Source organism: Lagopus muta, chromosome 4 (assembly GCF_023343835.1).
Source record: "Lagopus muta isolate bLagMut1 chromosome 4, bLagMut1 primary, whole genome shotgun sequence".
NCBI lineage: Eukaryota > Metazoa > Chordata > Aves > Galliformes > Phasianidae > Lagopus > Lagopus muta.
This window is the reverse complement of record NC_064436.1, coordinates 57647652-57669403: the sequence shown is the minus strand read 5'-3', so window position 1 is coordinate 57669403 and position 21752 is coordinate 57647652. Positions and strand designations below refer to the sequence as shown.

Sequence of the window (21752 nt, the reverse complement as noted above, 5' to 3'; positions counted from 1 at the left end):
CCCCACTCTGAGAAATGCAGGAGGAGGCAGAAAATGGAATGTGGCTCATTTTACACAGTTAAAAACTTAAGCATTAGAAACACTAATATGAATAAGATGGGATCTGACAGCAAATTAATTTACAAAAGAGCAACATAGCAAGAAGCTCCTGCGCTATTATCTTAACTTCAACGCCTGCGAGAACATCAATACCTAAAATATTTTCAGGACATTGGTTCAGAACTGCATTTTTTCATATGACAAACTGGTATTAATCTTGTTAATATCTGTTATTAGCATCTTCCATATTAGCATAGCCTATCCTTCATCCTCTGACCTGATCTGAATCAATCATTGGTTATTTCCAATGATTTTTTTTTTAATTATTATTTTTTATAATTCACTGGACTGAATAGAAAAAGCATATGTTTTCCCTGCTGGTTTGGAAGAAACTTCTCTTCCACATTTTCTGCTTTACAGAGTAGTAAACATATTCAGTTACTGCATACATTTCAGTTCAAGCTGCAGCACACACATAAACACAGTACAACTGTTACTACATTTGACTCTAAAACTGTGAAGCAGTTGAAAAAAGGTAAGTTTTATCAGTTTTAAACAGAAAATAATGCCACAATAGCACTTGTCTCTTTCCCCTGCTTTGTCCAAAATCCTAGCACTAATGCCCTATTTAGACTTGAACATTGGTTATCTTCTATCATCAACTTCCTTTAATAATAATATATGAGAATATGTTTCCACGGTAGCTAATGGAGACATTCCTACAAATCAATGTGCTGCAGTGATACAGAAATAAAAGCTTATTTCACTGTAATGATGCTTCCAGACTTCCCTTAAGTCAGGTGGTTACTTGCAGTTAATGATCTGTGACATACCACACAAGTAGTCCTAAAAAGACTTATTATCCACTGCATGTGCAACAATATTTGCTTTATGGATGGCTAAATGAATGAAGACATTCAATGTAACTGTAAAAGTAAAATCAAAAGAAAACTTACAAGTAACATGTTTTCTTTGAGTAAAAGAGCTGTGAACATTTTCCATTAATACTTAACCTTTTGCTGGAGCAGTGCAACCACATATAATGCTGGAATCCATAAAGCCCAAGAGCTGTTCAGGGTTAACACTGATTAACTGCCCCCAATCAGAAGTTATAACTTTTAAAAATCTCAGAGAACTTCACTCTGTAAATGAAATCAAATTGCACTTATATTATGTGGCAAAGGTAGAGATAGAACACTTGCAAAGAAAAGAAATTCTGCTTTGGCTTAAAAACAGGTTTGTTGGGGGTTTTTGTGTGGTTTTTGCGTTGGTTTTTTGTTTGTTTGTTTTTTTCAATTCAGTAAAACAGATATTGAATTGTTCAAAACCATGTATTTTATGCTGCACTGATTGCCATTTACATAATAATAACAAAGAATAGCAAATTAACTTAAAATAAGCTATAATCTAACAGCACAATATCTCCCATGACTCTCAGACTATGCGGACATTCACACATTTTCTGTTTATAACTTTTTTCATTTACTAGACTCAGCTTTTGTCCACCATATGTCCACTGTAGATTAACTATTCCCCTAGGTACAATTAAGGGCTTTCCATTTGTTGTAAGAAGACCTAAGCATGAAGGACGCAGCCAGAAAAAACATTTCTACCTAAACCAAAAACAGAAGCACATTCAGCCTGGACTATGGTTTATGCAGCATCTTTTTTATTAGATGTGTGTCTACATCACTAAATAAACTGTAGACAAGATCCATGGAAACAGCAAGAGATCTCTCAGCATTTCGTTTGTGTATTATTATAAAAATAGGATACATATACTGTTCTAACCTCTGTGTTTAAACAGTTTATTTCTATTTCCATTTTCAATGACATCTTTAAAGATTTTTCTGAATTTAAACATAACTGTTAGCAAATGAGAACATACTATTTACTGGTACTTCTATCACACTAGCATTTGAGCTCCAACCACACTAACAACAATCTACCAGGTCTTTGAAACTGGTCTCAGTTCTTCATAGGTCTTAGCACACAAAAATCATGTGAGCAAATATATATGTATGTTTATATATATTTAAAAAACAAAAAAAAAAAAAGAAGGGAAGAGCAGACTCAAGATTAAGTATGGGACAGAGAGGAAACCAAGTCATCCACACTCACTGAAGTAAGAAAGCACAGCATAAGAATAGTGTACTAACTGGACTAGTTTATAACTACTCCCACTTTCTTGTTATGATACCACACAATTAGAATGTTAAAATTGTTATTTCCAGCAAGCAGTTTACACAGTATCTAATCTGCCCTGGTTTCAGTGAGTACAAATTTGCTGAGCTTTGTACACCTGTTTCCACCAGGACTCCGTCTAACCGTACAAATCTCAGATTTGGACAACTGGCGTAACTGCAGAATATCTTTATGAGTAAAACAAATACATGTTATTTAGCCTCGTCACACACTGTAGCACAAAACTGAGCAAGTTCCCTATTGGCCAACCCTATCTGCTGAATATCTGAAAGTCATCTCAAGACAAGCAGAGTAGAAGATGATGACCATGATCATCAACTACCTTTTGAGCAGCACAACAGAACAGATTTCTCCTTTTTATTCTCCTTTTTTTTGTCTATGTGCCTCCATCCCTAAAGAGCCACCACCAAAATCATGTACAGATGCGCCAGCTGCAAGTCTTTTGTTTTAAACAGCTGGCTTAGCAGCTGCTGTGTTCACTGTGACTTCCCACTTAAGTGCTGACTTCGTGAAGGATTCTGAAAGAAGGGTACAATTTAAAGATGGGCTGATTTGTGACCAGATGCAACAGACATACTTATCACAACAGATCTAAGCCAGAATGCAGTACATACATCCAGTTTCTCGGGACATATCCCATCAGCTGCTTTCCCTTCTCAGGCAATGGAATACATCTAAGTACTATGGAACAGCAATAAACCTTCCACACCCACACTCCTTTTCCTTTTTTTTTTTAAATACGATTTTCTGTGAGCTTGGTAACAGAACCAAAACCTATGGCACATGTATCATAATATACTATACTTGTCCACATGGCAGTAGAACAGCAATAGACTACTTTGGACTGATGGTAGCCAGCTCCACTACTATTATGTCAAGCATGTTTATGATTATAATCTCCCAAGATAGATTCTTCCTCAGCAACAGAATTTTATCCCTCTGAATCTTGTATGCTTCTGGATTGCTCCCATTCTTAAAGTAATATCTAACACATTCAGACACTAGGTTGGAAATATATTATTATGGTGAAAAAAAAGATCATTCTCATCTGTAATTTCTTCATTCATTAAAGTTTCTAGATAAAAATAATTTTATAAACGTTAACTGACAACTTCATAAAAATTAACTGACCACTGAAAAAAAGCCAAATATATGACTGTAATTTTCTATTAATCTTACAAGTTTGTCAAGACAAACATTCTATACATATTTTAAAACAGGGTAGCATTCTACATTTATTCAAATGAGTTGGTAAATTGACCGTAGCACAGGACAAGGTTTTCATTTTAAGGGAGTTTCTACATGTAAGTAGTTTACCTTCCAATCCCATAAGTATGTGAGGGACCTGCTGTCAGGCATAGAGGAACTTCAGTTTAATCAGGTACAAGACTCTGAAGAACAGGGGTCTTTGCATTTGCTGTTCAACACTTGTCTTAATTAAAGGTGAAGAACCTAACAAGTGCAAGCCCACAGGAAACAAGAACAGAAAACAGCGGAGGGAGCTTGGGAGGAACAAGAGTGAGTGTGTAATTCTAAACTTTAATACGCCAGAGTTTCATAAAGAATATTAATGAAGAAGTGTCCTGAGTACAAACGAGGAGACCAAGTGGCTGAGGCAGTAAGCAAGTCCAAACCCAGACTGGGTATGTCCTGTTACAAGTCACATTCTCATTAGCACAGAGTACTACACACTCAGAGGTATCAGGGCTGAAGAGTGTTTCTTTCTGAATTCAGATAGGTAAAAAGATTTTACATTGTATGTAAATGCAAGTTAAAGAGTACACTAAAACATAACCTTTAAACTTCACAATGTAATAACATATCACTTCCTGTTCAGAGATATCACTCCAAGATCAATTAATCATGGCTAAGACGAACAAACGGTCAACATTCTTAATTAGTGTTGATGCATTCTCCTCTGTGCCCTCATCTGTCATGAAGACTGTTTAAAAATCTGAGTTATTAGTCTTTATTGAGGAGTGGATCTGGTTAATATCTCTGGGGATAGAAATCATTCATCCATCCACTATACAATGGTACCTGATAATTCCTAGCCCCTACATAAGCTACAGATAACCTAAGACCATCTAGGTAACTATAAATCAAAGTGAGTGTAGCTCCCATGCAACCTGGGTTAATTTCTGTTTACAATATATCCACTGAAAACGTTGGTAGGACACTTGAGGAGTCTGCTTATAGATTAGTACAAAGGAAAATATATAAAGTAGTAGTCAAGGTAGACAGGAAAAAAACGCATCAGTCATACATAACACCATGAAACCTCTCTACTTCACACTAATGACCAGAAGATCCATTGTGAATTACTGAACTTCAAATTAATACCAATTGTAAACAAAGTTTTTAAGTGCAAAAAATACACTTTATTCACTTAATAACCATAGATTAGTATGTAGTATACAATATAAAATCAAAGTATTTTACAGAAGCATATCTTAAAAGTTACTGCATTGAAGCTCAAAAGCATTCATTAATCTTTACAGTGAGGCTCAGACATTCATTTCTGGGCAAATTAAATGGGATAGAGCAACACAGAAATATGAACAGATTAATATACTTTATATCAAATAAAAATGAAATACAGTAAAGTTACAAAGAAAGTAACATTTAAGATTCTACAGCAACTGTAAATTTCAGGATTATGATCTCATGATTTACAATTAATACAAAAAAGAAATTTGACATTAAATTTTATAAATCTATTTGTCATTTACCAAATACACAAAATAGAGGAGTAGAGGACAGAGGATTAACTGCCAACCAGACACAGCTGCATGAAGCAGATCTGGCAAGATTCCATTTTCCTAAGACCTGACTGAAATTAGCTTTCTACTCCCTCTGATAGAAACTGTTGATGTAAAAAATGGGAAGAAGTGAAATACATATTAAAAAAAAGCACCCAGGAGGAAGATAGTCACCTTAATAAAGTACTGCTTTCACTGTATCTCTGAGGCTTATTTTCAGAATTGGGCAATGACAGTCCTTCATTTTAGCTAGTATGGAAGAAAAAAAAAAAAAAACCACAAAAACCAAGGGCTAGATAAGGAGGTTTGGAGATCTGGAATTCAGATCTCAATTCACATTATTCTATGATTTTCAAATCAGGTTCTGATGGATGAGAGACTGAAGACCAAATAGAGCTTTGCATGTAGAAATTATCTTCCTGGTGTTCCATAAGTAAATCTTAATTGCTTATTCTCACAACAGGATTTTCCAGTCAGTGAGGTTAATTATCATGCTTTCAATGGACATACAGTAGCTTAATGTACTCATTCTTTTAATCTAATGCAGTGGATAATAAAAATGGAAAAGTCAAATCTAGCACTGATTCATTTAAATCACAATTGAACATATTCTGTGGTGTAATACTGAAGAAATTCCAAACAAACTTAACAGAGTGACTACAAATTACTATAACAAAATAAACAAATCATTAAGGTTTATAGCCAGTTTAATAGCTAGTACACAATTACACAGCATATACTGCCATACTTCAGTAACCTCCTTTCAGTAACAAGATTATCCAAGGAAACTATTTCATCTGATAGAATTAGTGAACAATTTTCTGTATAGCACTAGGAAGGAAAAAAAAAATTCTTTTTTTTTTCTCCAAGCTGTTTTTGTTTGTTTGTTTTTAACTCTAGTTATATTTCTTTTTCTTTTTTTTTCCCCCTGAAGCACTACACCAGAAATCCCAGGTGTGTTCATCTCAAAATGGAAAAACACTGTCTGAGATAAATAGGTAAGTTGCAAATGAGAGCTTAAGCCCAAGCTACATATGCTCAGAAGAGCAGTACTAATTTAGGTCACTTTCAAAAAGGATGGTTTCAACCAGGCTTCCAGATTTTTTATCTAGGTATCTAAATGCTGGCCCAACATTTCAAATACCATGCAGTTATTTTCAATCATTCAATTTAGTAAAGCCTTTTATCAGAAAGAAACTTAAGTGTCAGTAATAACCCCCATTTGTAAAAAGAGGGGAAAAAAAAAAGAAAAAAAGGAAGACCCAGGGAACTGCAAGCAAGTCAGATTAACTCCATGCCCAGGAAGGTCACAGAGTAGATCCTCCTGGAAACTGTGCTAAGGCACGTGGAAAACAAGGATGTGACTGGTGCCTGCTTCTTGGGCACTTTACTGACAATGGCCTTGGCTCTGTACAACACTGCTCGTGGCAGCTACTATAAACATCAATGTGTTATCAACACTGTTGTTCTCCTAGAACCAAAACATAGCATCATAGCATTCTAAAGAAAACAATTCTGCCCCAGCTGAAACTAATAAAAGGTCAAATAATGTCTGACAAATTTGGTGGCCTTCTACAATTGGGTTACAACAGGACAGATAACAGAAGAGTAACTGACATCAGCTTTCTGGACTTGTTCAAAGCATTTGACACATTCTGCAGGACACCTGAGTCCTGAAATTAGAGGTAAATGCATTTGAGGAATGGACCATTCAGCAGATACGAAATTGGGTAGATGGGCACACTCAAAGAGTTGCAGTCAACAGTTTGATATCCAGATGGAGACTGGTGATAAGTAGTGCTTCTTCTGGGCACTGTTTAGCATCTCTGTTGGCAAAATGGATTGTGGGATTGAGCTTACTCTCAGCAGGTGTGCAGATGACACGAAGTCGTGTGGTGTGCTCAATACACTGGAGGGATGGGATGCCATCCATAGGGACATTAATGTCTCAAGAGGTGGGCCTGGGTGAACCTCATGAATTTCAACGAGGCCAAGTGCCTGATTCTGCATCCAGATCAAGGCACTTCCAAGCACCAACACAGGTTAGACAGAGAATGGACTGAAAGTGTTGGTGGATGACAAGTTCAACATGAGTCAGCAGTGAGATCTTGCATCCCAGAAGGCCAACTATATCCTGGATTGCATCTAAGTCTGTAATCCTTAACATAAGAAGGGCATGGACCTGACAGAACAAGTCCAGAGGAAAGCTGTAAAGATAATCAGAACGCTGGGGCATCTCTCCTATCAAGCTGAAAGTGCTGCAGTTATTTAGCCGGGAGATGAGAAGACTCCAAGAGACCTTACTATGGTTTTCCAATACCTACAAGGGGCCTATAGGAAAGCGGGAGAGGGATTCTATGTCAGGGAGCATACTGATAGGACAAAGGTTTTAATCTAAAAGAGCATGGATTTAGATATTTGGAATAAACTCCTTACTCAGAGTGGTGAGGAAAGATTTGTACATACCATCCCTGGAAGCGTTCAAAGCTAGACTGGATTCACTTTCGGCAACCTGAGCTAGCAAATGGCGCTCCTGCTCACGGCAGAGGTTGGTGAAACTTCCCTGGTAGCTTCATCCTTTTGTAATATCATGCTTCTGTGTAATATTTATCTTCTTTCTGTACCCATCCAGTGCCTGATTATAACCACCTCTCACAGTCAATTAAAGTATTGAAGTGAAAACCTTCCTGGACATTCTTCTCCTATTATCAGTGTCATAAAAGCAATGCACTTCTAAAATTTAATTTTTTATCATACTGAAATAAAATTAAAGCAAAGGAATGACTTCTGCAAAAAGCATCTCCCACATGCCTTCTTTCAAGTGACATCAAGGAGCTCAATGCATGTAACAACAAGAAGCATCCTCAGGATCACATGAAAGCAACAGTTTGCTTTCTTTCTTTATATACAACTTCTGATGGAAAGGGAAATAGGTAGCAAGTACACTGCTCCTTCAGCTGCTGTTTTCTTAGACTGAAAACTCCTTCCCCAGTCTGCTTCACTTTGTTTCTGCAACTATTTTATGTTGCTCTTTTCTTTATTAGAACAACAGTGAGAGTGAATCAAGACCTCATATATGCCAATAAGGATGTTTATAGATTTATTCTTGGAAATTAAGGAATTTGGAATCTAACTGGGGAACTAAGTAGATGATGGTTGCATAAAGTCATATACTTTGGTAGGCAGAACATTATATCTTACACGATCAAAAAAAAGTTAAAAATAGTAATAATCCTAAAGAACAAAAGGTAATAAGTAACCTTGTGCAAAATCAGAAATAGCATGTAAAAGTCTAATAAACGACTTATAAACATCATGCCCAGCATGCTTACTTTAACAGATACCAGTGCTTAATTTACCAGTCTCTTGATATACAGAATCATGAAATATACCTGTTACCAGATCTAGGAATGTTTCCCAGTTCTCCATTCTAGAAGTATGCCATGATTATATTCTGAAGCCCTATCAAATTCAAACATGGGTGAGAGATCTCTCCACTCCTGCATGCTGCTCTCCAAGAAAAGAAAACACAGGCAAAGAGACTGCAACACGTCCCTCAACCTAACTGCCCAGAACCTTGAGGTACACCCAAATATGTCATATATATGCAATATTGCACAAGCCAATACTTGTTTCAATTTACTAATGATATATGCCTTCTGACTTTTCTTCACTGGAGAGCAAATCCAGAGTGTTCCAATTAATATTTAAATATGAATAACTTACTTTTATTTCCAACCAAGGCCACAAGTGGCTGCATTTCTGATTCTTCAGTCACTTTTTTAACCACATTATACCAGTCCTCTAAATTTTCAAAGCTCTGGCAGTTGGTAATATCATACACCAAAAGAATACCCTGAAGAAAAAATACATTTAAAATGTTACAAGTTGTAAAAATATTTTAATGTGGCAAAATCTAATTTATTATTATAGTAAAATAGAAAACTAATCACATTTTATCTTGTAAGGAATTAAACAAGAGTCAGTACAAGCTGATATAATAAACACATGTTATCACAGCATTTCTCCTGCATTACAAATGTTCTAAATTCAGACACTTGCTGATCTACAAAAGCTGAATAAAATGGCAATTCAGGAAGGTGCACAATGAGTTATACCAGAAACATGCCAAAATGCATATACATCATGAAAAAAAGGTTTTTTTTACAGATCATAGAATCATATAGCAAGGTAAAAATCACACTGGACAGTGACTTATTTCTGCAAATCTTAATTGTAGCTTAACTCTTCCCTCCTTGAATAAAACCAACAAACATGCTCAATTACATATTCCTACATACTGCCCAACTTACTGCATCTCTTCCCTCTTTTGGGAAGAAAGGCCAGCTGCCTCCCTTAACTGCTGTAATGGCAATCTTTTTGCCTTTCAAAGAAATACTAAATAAGTAGTCAAAAGTCAAGAAGGGGAGAGTGTCTCAAGTATTTCAGAGGCTGCGGACTAGGCTGCAAGTAATAAATACTCAAAATAAGCATTGTTGAGTGTCTTGTTCATAAAGAATAATGTTAGAATTGGATTTATTGTGCTTGTAGAGTTTACATCTGGAAAAAATCCCTGCAACTGCACACTGTCCCTCACATTCAATGTTCATTAATATTCTTAAAAAGAAAAAAAATCCACACAAAACTAGTTGGTTCAACGGCTCACTGTCAACAGAAAAGATTTTCCAAGCACAGCTTTTCTGAGGTTTGTCTGGGCTCAGGCTTTGCTTAACTGTTTCATTAGTACTACACAAGATGACAAAATACAGTGCAAGCATTAATTTCAAAGACTATAACAAACTAGCAAAGACTGCAGTAGTATTTGAGTAAAGTTTAGATTACAAGATGAGAAACAATCCAAAAATAATAGGATGCAGTTCAATAAGTACCATGACAAGTTCAAAGGAAACAATAATCAACAGCACAAGGATAGGAAACACCTGGCTTTCTAACAGGTTCTATAGAAAATGATCAAGGAGTTACAGTAGATTGTGGTTGAATCTGATTTTGTAGCCACAAAAGCAATTATCATATTGGCATGAAACATTCCAGGTGAAGTACTGCATCCAGCTTTGGGCACAACATCAAAAAAAGGGTAGGCTAGAAGATAAATTTAACAGCACCCAAAGTTTAGAAATCCTTACATCAGAAAATTTTTAAAAACATAGAATGCTTTAACAAACTTTACATCGATGGATAAAAAGCATGACAACAAGGGTAAAAGTTTCAAGAGAAGATAACGAGTTCTTTTTATGTGCTTTCATACACAGTTTGCAGGTGACACTTAAACTGGGAGGATTAAGCTGATATGCTTAAGGGCCTGGCTAGCGTTCCACATGTAGGCAAGTTCAAGGAATGGGCAAACAAGAATCTTTCAACATTCAGCAAGGAGCGAAGTCCCACAGCTGGGGGAGTAATAGATAATACAAGCTGGGAACTGACTGGGGAGCCGAACTGAAAATGACCTTCAGGTCTTGGTAAACAGCAAGCCAAATCAGAGTCTGCAATGATCCCTGGCAGAAAGGATGGCAAGCAGGATTCCAAGCTGCATTAACAGGAGCATAGCCACACGAACAAGAGATCAGACCATAACCAGTATTAGTCAGATCACATCCAGTTTTAGGCCCCATAAGACATTAATTAATATATCACAGCAGTGGTCCACCAGGACAATCAGAGGCTGGAGCACTTGTCCTGTAAATGAAAAGCTGAAGGAACCAGACTTGTTCAGCATGAAGAAGAAAAGTCTGTGCAGCCTTCCCACATCCATGAGGAGGCTACTGAGGTAATAGATAGGTTCTTCATAGTAGCACATGGCAGGAATGTGAAACAATGGCTCTAAGTTTGAATGAGAGCTTCTGACTAGTTAAAGGAAAAGCTTCCTTCGTGCAGGTATGGCTTCAGAGGAGGGCAACAGATCCCACTGAGATTCCTTCAGTCCCCATTTCCTTTCTCTGCAAATGAGCAAGTGAACACAGCACACTTCTTGCAACAGCAGTCAAGTCTGCAGCATCTTCAGCACTGAAGAATTAAGCATTTAATGTTGACTACCTCTGTTTCTACCAGTTCTTCACAAAATGCTACACTGCTACAGGTGCTCTTGCCCTAAATGTTCAGAAAAAAGAGCGTTCATGGTGGACTTACCATGAAAGACATAATTGAATGAAGTTTGGAACTAGAGCTCACCTGATTTCCCTTTATTTTGCCCCCTTCTCTGAAATAAAGCACTGCCATGAAAGCATTTTTGTTTCTCAACCATTCTCTTTTTGAACCTTGTCAATACTTGTTATACTTGGCAAATACAACATCTCAGACTCAGGGAAAAACGCAGCGCACCATCCAAGTCATAAAGAATACTTCCTGCCTAGATTTATGCCACAAAAGCACTCTCTAAGCAGCTTAATATGTTGTGAATAAGGACCAGGCATAACACCACAGCTAAAATCTCTCATTTTTCCTTTTAGCTGAAGATAGAAACTCCATCATTGCTGTCACAAAAGAAATACATTTTCCACAAGCTTACACTATCTACTCATTCTGTACTCTATATACTGTAAAACCTGCTATTTCCCTATTATGCATGAGGAATTGAAGTGGAAAATTAACACTGGCTTTTTTTTTTTTAATAACTCAAATAAGTAGCACATTCCCTGCCATGAAAAAGGTTCAAAACAGGGCATATTGTTCTCCATATGAACAGTATGTTAAATTCTCTCATCTGAAGGGATGGCACAAGTAGACCATGCTTGCACAATTGCAGTTTAATAATAGAGCCATTTTGCTTATATGAGTACAAAATCACAGAATGGCCAGGGTTGGAAGGGACATCAAGGATCATGAAGCTCCAACCCCCCTGCCACAGGCAGGGCCACCAACCTCCCCATTCAGTACTAAACCAGGCTGCCCAGGGCCCCATCCAATCTGGCCTTGAACACCTCCAGGGACAGGGCATCCACAGCCTCTCAGGGCAGCCTGTTCCAGCACCTCACCACTCTCTCTGTAAAGAATTTCCCCCTGGCATCCAACCTAAATCTCCCCTCCCTCAACTTAAAACCATTTCTCCTGCTGTTATCAACCCTTTCAAAGAGTTGATTCCCCTCCTGTTTATAGGCTCCCTTTAGGTACTGAAAGGCTGCAATGAGGTCACCCCGCAGCCTTCTCTTCTCCAGGCTGAACAAGCCCAGCTCCCTCAGCCTGTCTTCACAGGGGGGGTGCTCCAGTCCCCTGATCATCTTTGTGGCCCTCCTCTGGACCCTCTCCAACAGCTCCCTGTCTTTTTCGGACCGGCACTCCACACTTGCACAGTGTGCTCAATGGACAATACGTAAGATTACTGAAAAATAATACATATGAACACATGAAAAATACATTGTCCACACTTGGACAACAGCTCATATGTACAATACATATGAGTACTTTCTGTTTCAAAATTATAGGATATATTTAAAAAATAAGCCACTGGAAACTGAGAATATTGCAGAAATGATTTCCTGGTCTCTAGATAAGGTAGAGTCTGAAGTACTCTTTCTTCTGTTAACAAACCAATTTATGAGGTAGTGCACGCCAGCTCTTAAGGATACTTTAAACTGGATATGTGGACAGGGACAGCAATTACAGCTTAGAGATGGGATCATTTCTGAAATATTTACCATGCATACAACAACAGTACTGTTATAGAATAGAACTGCAATTATGGAAGTATTGTAACAATATTCAACCAGTCAATAAACTCATACCAGACAATCAACACTTAAGAGATGTCAAGTTCATTTTAGAATTTGTCAAAATAAAAGAAAGCAACAGAAAACAGTAACTACAAAAATTGCTTTGCTCTTCAGGATTCTCTTCAGACACCCTCCTTCTACAATAGATTTCAGTATGATTTTTTTTTCTTTTTATTAAATACTTATGAAACATTAAAGCAAATTTTTAGTATGCTCCCTTAAAGTAAAGCTTAATTTTAGCAGAGTAGCAATACCTTGCAAACCTGCAGAAATACTATTTTTACAGGACAAAAAAGGTCCACAATGTACTCATAATTAACTACTGTTGTCTTCAATGACATTGAGAATATGGTTACTTACATATATATGACTGAGTTGCAACAATATAATGAAATACCACTGTTTACCAGCTCAGCTGTGGTAACTAACAATCTGACTTCTCGTGGCCTCTCTCAATTTTGAGATAAACGTGCTTTAATTGTTGCTGACAAAAAAATTGTTTCTTAGGAACTTTCATTTATAAAGATCAAAGTCTTCTCTCCAGCTTGTAGAAGTCTTCTGATTCAACAGCGAAATTCAACTACCACAAAAGGATGCAGAAACTGTATTGTTTTAGATCCATAGGGAGAAAAAAAAAAAAAAAAGGAAAAAAATGGAAAAAGCAAGTGTGGTAAGACAGCAAGTAAACTGCAATTTTGCCAGCTTCATCCACGCAAGAAGATTAAGCAGATGCTCATCACCAAATCTGGCATTCTTACTTTAAAAGATGACAAGGAGATGAGGGACATCCATCAAAAATGGAACCATGGCTTAACTATACAAGCTATCCTGTAAAATTGATTTGGTTCTAATCAGAAAACTTCCAGTAACTTCTGCATACTCCCCCTGGTGTCCTGATCATGTTTCAACTGAAGTGAAGTAAATGATTTCAGCTGGGGTATATTCTCAAAAATTCCACCTACAGCTAGTCTATTATTTTTTAGGTAGGTCTACCACATAGTTGAATTTCTGAGCAAAAAAGCCAAAAAATTCAGCCATTTGTGATTTCTGAGTCTCATCATCCAGATGAGCAACAACATTAATCATGCTACAGCTGTCTGCAACTACTGTACCAAAGCACGATGCACACTGGAGGCATATCACATGCTATTCTACACACATACTTCAAGTTGGAATGATTCACACTTGCAAAATACATGCAATTTCTAGACAATTTCTACACATTTTCTAGAGTACATCCAATCTGTCTCCTTTATGTTTATGTACACTGTTTGCATTTCAAAAACAAGATGTTGAAAATCCCAGTCGCACCACAAAAGCCATCCAGGTATAACACATCAAAGGTACACATGCTTCTTTTATAGAAGTCTGCCAGAATTTCTCCAATATTTAAAAAGTTTTCTTGTACTGGGGAATCCAAAACTGAACACAGTGCTCCAATGCAGCCACAAAAATGTCAAAGAACAGGATAATCACTTTGTTTGACTTGCTTCCTCTGACCTCTCCCCTCCCCTCAACACCCCCCCCCCCCCCTCCAAGAACTCCACTTCCAAAGATTTTTCACAGAATGACTGAGGATGGAGGGGACATCTGGATCTCATCTAGTCCAATACAACATCACCTGTGCAGAACTGTGTCCAGATGACTTTTGAGCATCTCCACAGAGGGAGACTCCAGTCTCTTTTGAGCAGCCTGCGCCAGATCGTGGTTAATCCCAGTAAAAATAGTGTTCCTTGATGTTCAGACAGTACTGTGCTTCAGTTTGTGACTATTGCCTATCATTGGGCACCAATAAAAGGAGTCTGGCTATGCCTTCTTAGCCCACTCACTTCAGACATTTATATACATTGGCAAGCCTTTTCTTGTCCAGACTGAATAGCCTCAGCTCTCTCAACCTTCCCTCGTATGTGAGATGCTCCAATCCATTAAACAGCCCAGTGGCTTTTCGCTGGTCACTCTCCTGTTGATTCCCAACCTTTACTGCTGCACAACATTATTCTGTCCTGGGTGGAGGACTCTGCCTTCTCTGAACCACATTTCTGCAGGCCCACTCCTGCTATCTGTCATGGTCTCTCTCAAGATCAGCTCTCACGTTCAGCAAATCGACCCCCAGTTTGAGGGGGGTCAGCAAAACTACTCCCCAGTTTGAGAAACTTACAATATTTCATTCCATTGATTAATAAAATACATGAAATAGTATCAACCTCTAAGGAAATCAATTTATAAGCAGATAACAGAAAGGTATCAAGCTACGGAACACTTCCAGCTGTCTGTATGTTTCACAAGTCACCTTTTGGTCTGTCCATTCAACCTACATCTCTGTTGTTGGTGGGCTTTTTTCTGTGTATTAATACCAGGAGAAATTACTTTAAATCTTGCTGAAGTCAAACTAAACAACATCTACTGCTACCCTTTTTGCAGAGTGCCACAGAAGGCAATTGAGCCGGTTGGGCCTAATTTAATCTTGCTAATTCCATGCTAGCTCCTCCCAGTTAGTTTCTTGCTGCTTTGCTGTCTATTTACATAATATTTTTCCTTCAAATTACTCCTACTTACTCTGCTTCATCTTTTCCCTTTCTCCTTTTACAAAGATACAGATGCTCAACATTAAATAGGCTTTTGCCTGAAAGCAAGCTTGGTGCTTTTCAGAATTATTCTTGGTGTTCTGCACACATATGAAAATAAAGATAGCTTTATCTATCTTCAAAAAATGATGTTACAAACTTAATAGAAAAGCGTGTTGAAAATCAGCTCCAATGATAAGAAATTTAATAAAGAAGTTTATATCGGAAAAAAAAAAATAGGTTTACAATGAAGAGTTGGGAAGGAACAAAGAAAAAGAGATTGAATGTAGATTTCTTTGTTGTTGTTAATGAATCATTATAAAAACAAATGACTGTGCCTTTAAACTTACTGATAACTTTTCACCTACTTTGGGGCACTGACATTATTAACTTTATGATGTACCATCATTCATAAGGAACTCCTAAGGTTTATCACCAAATTCAATACAGGAAAAAGGTTAATTGCCTTTTATTTCTTTTACTGAGTTTACTTGGGGCATATGGCATCAATTTGTGATTAATCAAATTCTGCCTGTCATGGAAGTCTGTTGCTTGGTGTATCTTTCACAAGCAGCAAATTTTTTTTATTAAAGAAATAAGAAAAAAACCCATCTATAAAACAGATGCAACAGCTGAAAACATTTAGATCTTTTTTGACAGTGACAAAATGATTAGATAAAGGCAAACTTATGAATTTAACAATATCTACTCTCCTTAATCATTCCTGCACTGTCTTTATCAGTACAAAACTTCTATCCAAGTTTCAGAATTCCATATTCTTTCTGCTTCAAATTATTGTAGATTTTAAAAAGATAAATTTGTTTTCTGATAAATGTAATATTAAAACATGTGATGCCTATTGTTTTCATTACCAATTCCAAGTTTAAGAAGAGAGTATGTTTTAGAATTAATCATGTTAGAAATTCTGGCATACAGCACTTCCTCTTAAATCAGCTCATAACTCAAGATATCGTTATAATATATAGCTTTTACCTAAACCCACCACTCACTTTATATTGCTTACTTGATTTAAAAATAAAATAAAAATAAAACAAATATTCATGGATTGGAGTTCTGTGAAAACACTTAGCTACCTGGTTGTCTCCTTTTGTTTGCCCTCTTATAACCTCAGTTGTATGTATGAGTTTAATGGTGTAGGATTGCTCTTAATTTCCTCCTTCTACTTCTTCTCCCCAGGAGGCATCTGCTCTAAAAGCAGTCCCTGTATCAACCATGTGGATATCCAAATCGCCTTTACAATTTACTATGATTGCTTTTCTTAAGACAAAAAGCATAGAAACATACATCTGTTCTTGAGCTATTCAGATCTACAAATGCACACTCTTCCTTTGCTTTTTAAATCAGCTTAAAAAAAAAAAATCGCCTACAATAGCATGTTAATATCAGTTATTTTTAGATTCAGCAGAGACTCAAGATCTACAAAACAACACACTGCAAAATATTTATAATTGCAAACACAGTTTCAATTAATTTTATGTAATTACTATAGAATCAATTATCACAATCAATACTGTACCTGAGCTCCATAAATATATTTATCCAGCATCTTGCCTCCTATTGTTTGTCCTCCTACATCCCACACTTGAAGAGTAACATTCAAATTTCCTGGAAACAAAAATTATACAGATTACTATGTAACCTAGAAAGCTTAGATACAATTAATTTACACTATTATGGCAGGTAATATCTCTTAGCATATCAACAGCAATAGCTTTTTACAAGCATAACGCAAATTTAAAGACAAAGACAACCATCATTTGGAGGAAAAAAAAAAAAGTCACTTGTGTCCAGGTAACTCACTACAATGTCATAAAACCATAGTTAAATATTCACATTCCAACATAGTTATTTCACAAAATTGTACACAAAGTATATCATTCCTGACTAGAAGTTATACAACATACTTTACTCAAGGAATGCATAAAACTTCACAGGGAAAGTTCTACAGTGAAGCACTTGGAAGTGGAAGGTAACGTCAACCTAACCATATTGTTTCATGTTCTGTGCCCCCTTTGCCTTCCACCTCCACATCTGTAAGGAAAATTCACAATGGAAAACATGCAGAGTAAATGTATTTTGGTAGTGATGCTCTTCGTATTACTGTAAAGAATTATGTGGTTGACATTAACTCAGAGATGCAGATACAAGTCTACACTGCCAACGCCAACTAAATTTCCTCTATCCACCACCCCAAAGCAGACAACCAAGTTAAATATGATTTACATAATTTCATCTTCCAAGAATCTGCACCAAGAACAGATCTGCCTTTCTACTCTAAACAGTTTTAATATCAGTTCTGAAGACTGTTGAAACTGTTAACAGGCTTTCAAAACATGGTTACAAAAAAAAAAAAAAAAAAAAAAAAGCAGCATATTTAATTCCCTACAAGTCATACATATTCTGAAGGCCAAAAACTCAAATCCACAGTCTATGCATGTGCACACAGCAGCCTGTGTTACAACATGCTTACAGTTATTATAATACAATTTGGCTTGTTTTGCAGTAAGAACTGTACTAAGCAGTTCTAAGCAGCACTAAAGTAATAACTAAGCCCTTATAACTAAAAAGTTTTCCATCTCCACATAATTACACATTAATAATAATTCTACATGCTCACAATCATAACCACCTATGAGCTTTATTCCAAGAAGTACACACATTGTGACAAATTCCCCATCACAACATTTGAGTTGAGTGAAAAATACAGTATTTTGGGCTGCTAACACATACTTTGAGTTCAGCTACTTCAAGTTAATAACAACCTTATTTCACACGTGAGCTGTTCAGCCTTCAATTTAAACCAAACTGCCTTACATGTTAGTTGTGCAAGTATGCTCCACGGAAATATATCCCAGTATTCCACGACTACAAACAATAAATTAGAACTACATAGCTGAATATATGCTACTTGTGCTAATAAGTACTTCACATTACACTTTTATAATGCATTTTGCTTTAATCTGGTTAAAAGCACAGATTTCTAAACTGCTACTATGGTCAAATATGCAAAGATGCACATGAAACTATCTATTCAGACTACTTCTAAGGTACATACAGTTCTATCAACAGTAAGACACAGAAACTCCAATGGAGCTTGGTAATTACATTACAAAACTTCAGTTGAGCAAAGGCAACCTTTCATAAAACAAGAAGCTTATCTGTTTTGAATGTGCATCCACCATTTATTAATTGATTCTTTTTAAATAATATAACAGAACTTACTCCAAGCAATACAGGTAAGTCTTCCATCACCTGGATGGGATGAACTGGTGAACAGGCAGTCTGAAATGACTGTTCAGTCTCAGTAGGTAAATCAACAAACATTCTCCAAAGTCCACCATGCTGAAGTATTGTATTGGTTGTATGCATTCTACTCCTCACCTTAAAAAAACTCATTGTGAATTGTTAAATTCTCTTTACCAACAGCAAAAGAAAGAAACTGAAGAGTTAAAAAGAAAAAAAAGTTGGAATGTTCATTTAAGTTGGAATGGTTCTCAATTAAGGCCTCACTGAAATTCATGTTGATCAATCCTAATGCAATGTTTTATTTTCCTCTTAAAAAAAGATAATATATACATAAATATCATTATATATATATTATGTATTTTATATACATATATTATATGTTATATAATAATAATATTAAATATGTATATGTAGGTCTTGTAATATTTGTTTTATGTTCAGACTGATTCTAGGGGAAGAAAAAAAATTAAAAAAAAGTGTTAAGCTTATTCTGACAGAAGAAAGAATGCCAGACCATTTGCCTAGCAAATAAGTGACTATGAGAGCAACAGAAGAGTTTTCTGCAGAGAAGTTTGAAATCTGTTTGTTGTTTTGTCTTTTAATATACTAAATAGGAACACACTGAAGAATGGAAACAAAACAAGAAAAACCTGTGTATAAAACAAGACAGTTCTTAGAAACAAAGTTAACATACAATAAAAGTAACTGAAGAATCCCAGAACAGGAAAATGCTAGCACTTCTTAAGTTTGTAGAAAAAGCATGCAAGTACAAAACTAAAATAGCTAAAGCAGCACAGTGCAGGTATCCAGGCCATTTCTGGTATGAACTGAAGCCACTGGGCTGATTGCACACTGACCCTGCAGAGGTACACTTGGTGCACTGGTTAACCTTACTTAAAGTGCTGCGCAGTCAGGATGGAACTAAAAACACGAGTCTGCCCACTTCTTGCACTGAAGACTTAAAAAATCCTTTTCACAGAAGAATCTTGTTTACCCGACTGCACCCACAACCTTCCTAAAAGGTATTTGACTGTGGCACTTCAGAATTTCTATCAGCACAACCCCTGACTGACATAAAAGCTATTTAAGCAGTAAAACCTACGCAGCGGCTGAATGCAAACGGTACAACGCACTGCATCACAAAATACACTGAAATTGATTTGCATTTGAAAAAAATAAAATTCAAACAAACTGCACAACTTTTTCAGCAGATGAATAATAGAAGACATTGTTCACAACTAATCAAAGATTAATTTAAGTCACTAATGAAATAAACGGCAAACAAATAAATAGTCAAGAGATTAGTATTTGCATCAAGCCATGCTGTTTTAGCAAGTTAAATATTTGCCTTTAAGATTGCATTAGTTACTAAAAGAAATGGTAAAAAAAAATAGTTCTCATTAAAAATAATAATACCAATATTTTATTAAAGAAGTTAAAATGAATTTTGAATACACCACGATATAAACTTCTGTGAAATTGCAGTAATCATCAATTTCAACTTCTGAAACGTTGCTTAAAGGAGAAGAGCAAATTTCAAACGCTGTAAAAATAGTCAACTGCCAGCTCTCCCACCGAGAAATCACGGCTCTTTTTCCTACTGATACACACATTATAATTCTTGTGCAGCGACATGAATTAATGTTTCATGTAAATAGAACGGCTCTGCAAACCCAGAACTAATCAAGAAATCAGAAAAATCCATTTACTTAAGTAATGCTTTCCACACTGGTATTTAGAATTTTACCCCCCACTCTCTTTCACTCCCCCCACCAGCCCACCTTAGCTCTTAAAAAACATACAGATTTACATCTCCCTAAATACATATATAGGCATGGGCAAAAACTGAAAGACAACCTATTGAAAAAATGCCTTTTCCAAGTATGAATACATTCTATGTCTGTAGTATTTTGTTAACAATAAACAAGTGAAATAGATGCAAAGACTCTGCTGTTGTTTTGGTGCTATTTTTACCTACTTTCTTATTTTATTAAAAAATAAACTAGAAGTAAAATATGAATGGGTCAATAGATGATAATTTTCTATGTTTTTCTGCTTAAAAAAGAACATTTAGAATCCCAGTAGCGTATTAATAGCTTGTGCATGCTTAACAAATGGAAGAAGAAAAAAAAAAAACTTGCAAAATACAAGTTCTCAGCATGCAAACAGCATGATTTGTGGACATATTCCATTTGCATGTATCACTATAAGCAGCGAAATCACCAAAGCAAATCAGTGATCATAAGAATGTCTGAAAAGATCATTCTGCTTCACTTTAAAGAAATATATAAACATAATCAAGATACATTATTGGAGATGTAACTTTTAAGAAACTAAGTTCAGGAATCTTGTATTTTCTTACAACTTTAAGTTACAGGTAGAATATTAACTTTCTGAGTTGGCTTCTCCCTCCACCTCTCAAGGAAAAAACACATAACTTGCATCAAATTTATCAACTCTCACTACAACTTTCATCATTTAATGTTTTTCTAACTTTGATTTCTGAAAACAGAAGAAATTGCTTTTAATGAAAAACTTTCAGGCTTGGAAACTGAGCAACCACCAGTCAATGAAAAGGCTTATTTTATACCCCAATTGTTCAGAAACAACCTTCTAGTAGTAACTATTCTTTTTGAATTATTTCTTTGCATTTTCCATGCTGCATGCTGCAATTGGCATCTAAATAGTTTCTTTGCCGTCGTGAAGTGAAACATCTTGAATGCTCAAACTGTATTTTTATGAGTGCCGAGGGACCCTAAATTTTAGTGGTCTATTAAATGCCAGCAATTTCATGCTGCCTTGCATAAAACAGCATTCACATATTAGAGCACCGCGATTCCATAGCTGCATTATGCCTCTCACACACAACCCAAATACGCTGTGCACTTCATTTAAAAAAACTAAAACTATTTCTTTCAAAACACAGATACTTTTTCCAATGACTATACTTAAATTTCTACTTCATTGTCTTATGCTTGAGAGTATGCTCTAGTAGAGATAGGAAAAATCGTGAGTACAGGTAGCATAGCATTCCTCCTACTTGCAAGCAGCGTTTAACTTCAAATCTGTAAGATATGTTGCAAATACTGAACGCTTTGCCACCTGGCAAGAATATATTTTGAGAAAATTTACTTAGTAACCTTTCTTTATTATTATTTTACAACAAAAAGCACTGCACTGAGCTTATTCAG

General features: G+C 36.1%; 1 protein-coding gene across 3 annotated transcripts in view; it reads right to left on the bottom strand.

Moving 5' to 3' along the window:
• Positions 1 to 21752, bottom strand: part of RAB28 (RAB28, member RAS oncogene family) — a 62399-nt gene that overhangs the window by 32136 nt on the left and 8511 nt on the right. For all 3 annotated transcript variants that reach the window (XM_048942129.1, XM_048942131.1, XM_048942130.1), the window contains 2 exons: positions 16832 to 16920; positions 8733 to 8862 (listed from right to left, as the gene is read on the bottom strand). In XM_048942129.1, the coding sequence (XP_048798086.1) occupies positions 8733 to 8862; positions 16832 to 16920 (219 nt within the window). The remainder of the gene's footprint in view (positions 1 to 8732; positions 8863 to 16831; positions 16921 to 21752) is intronic.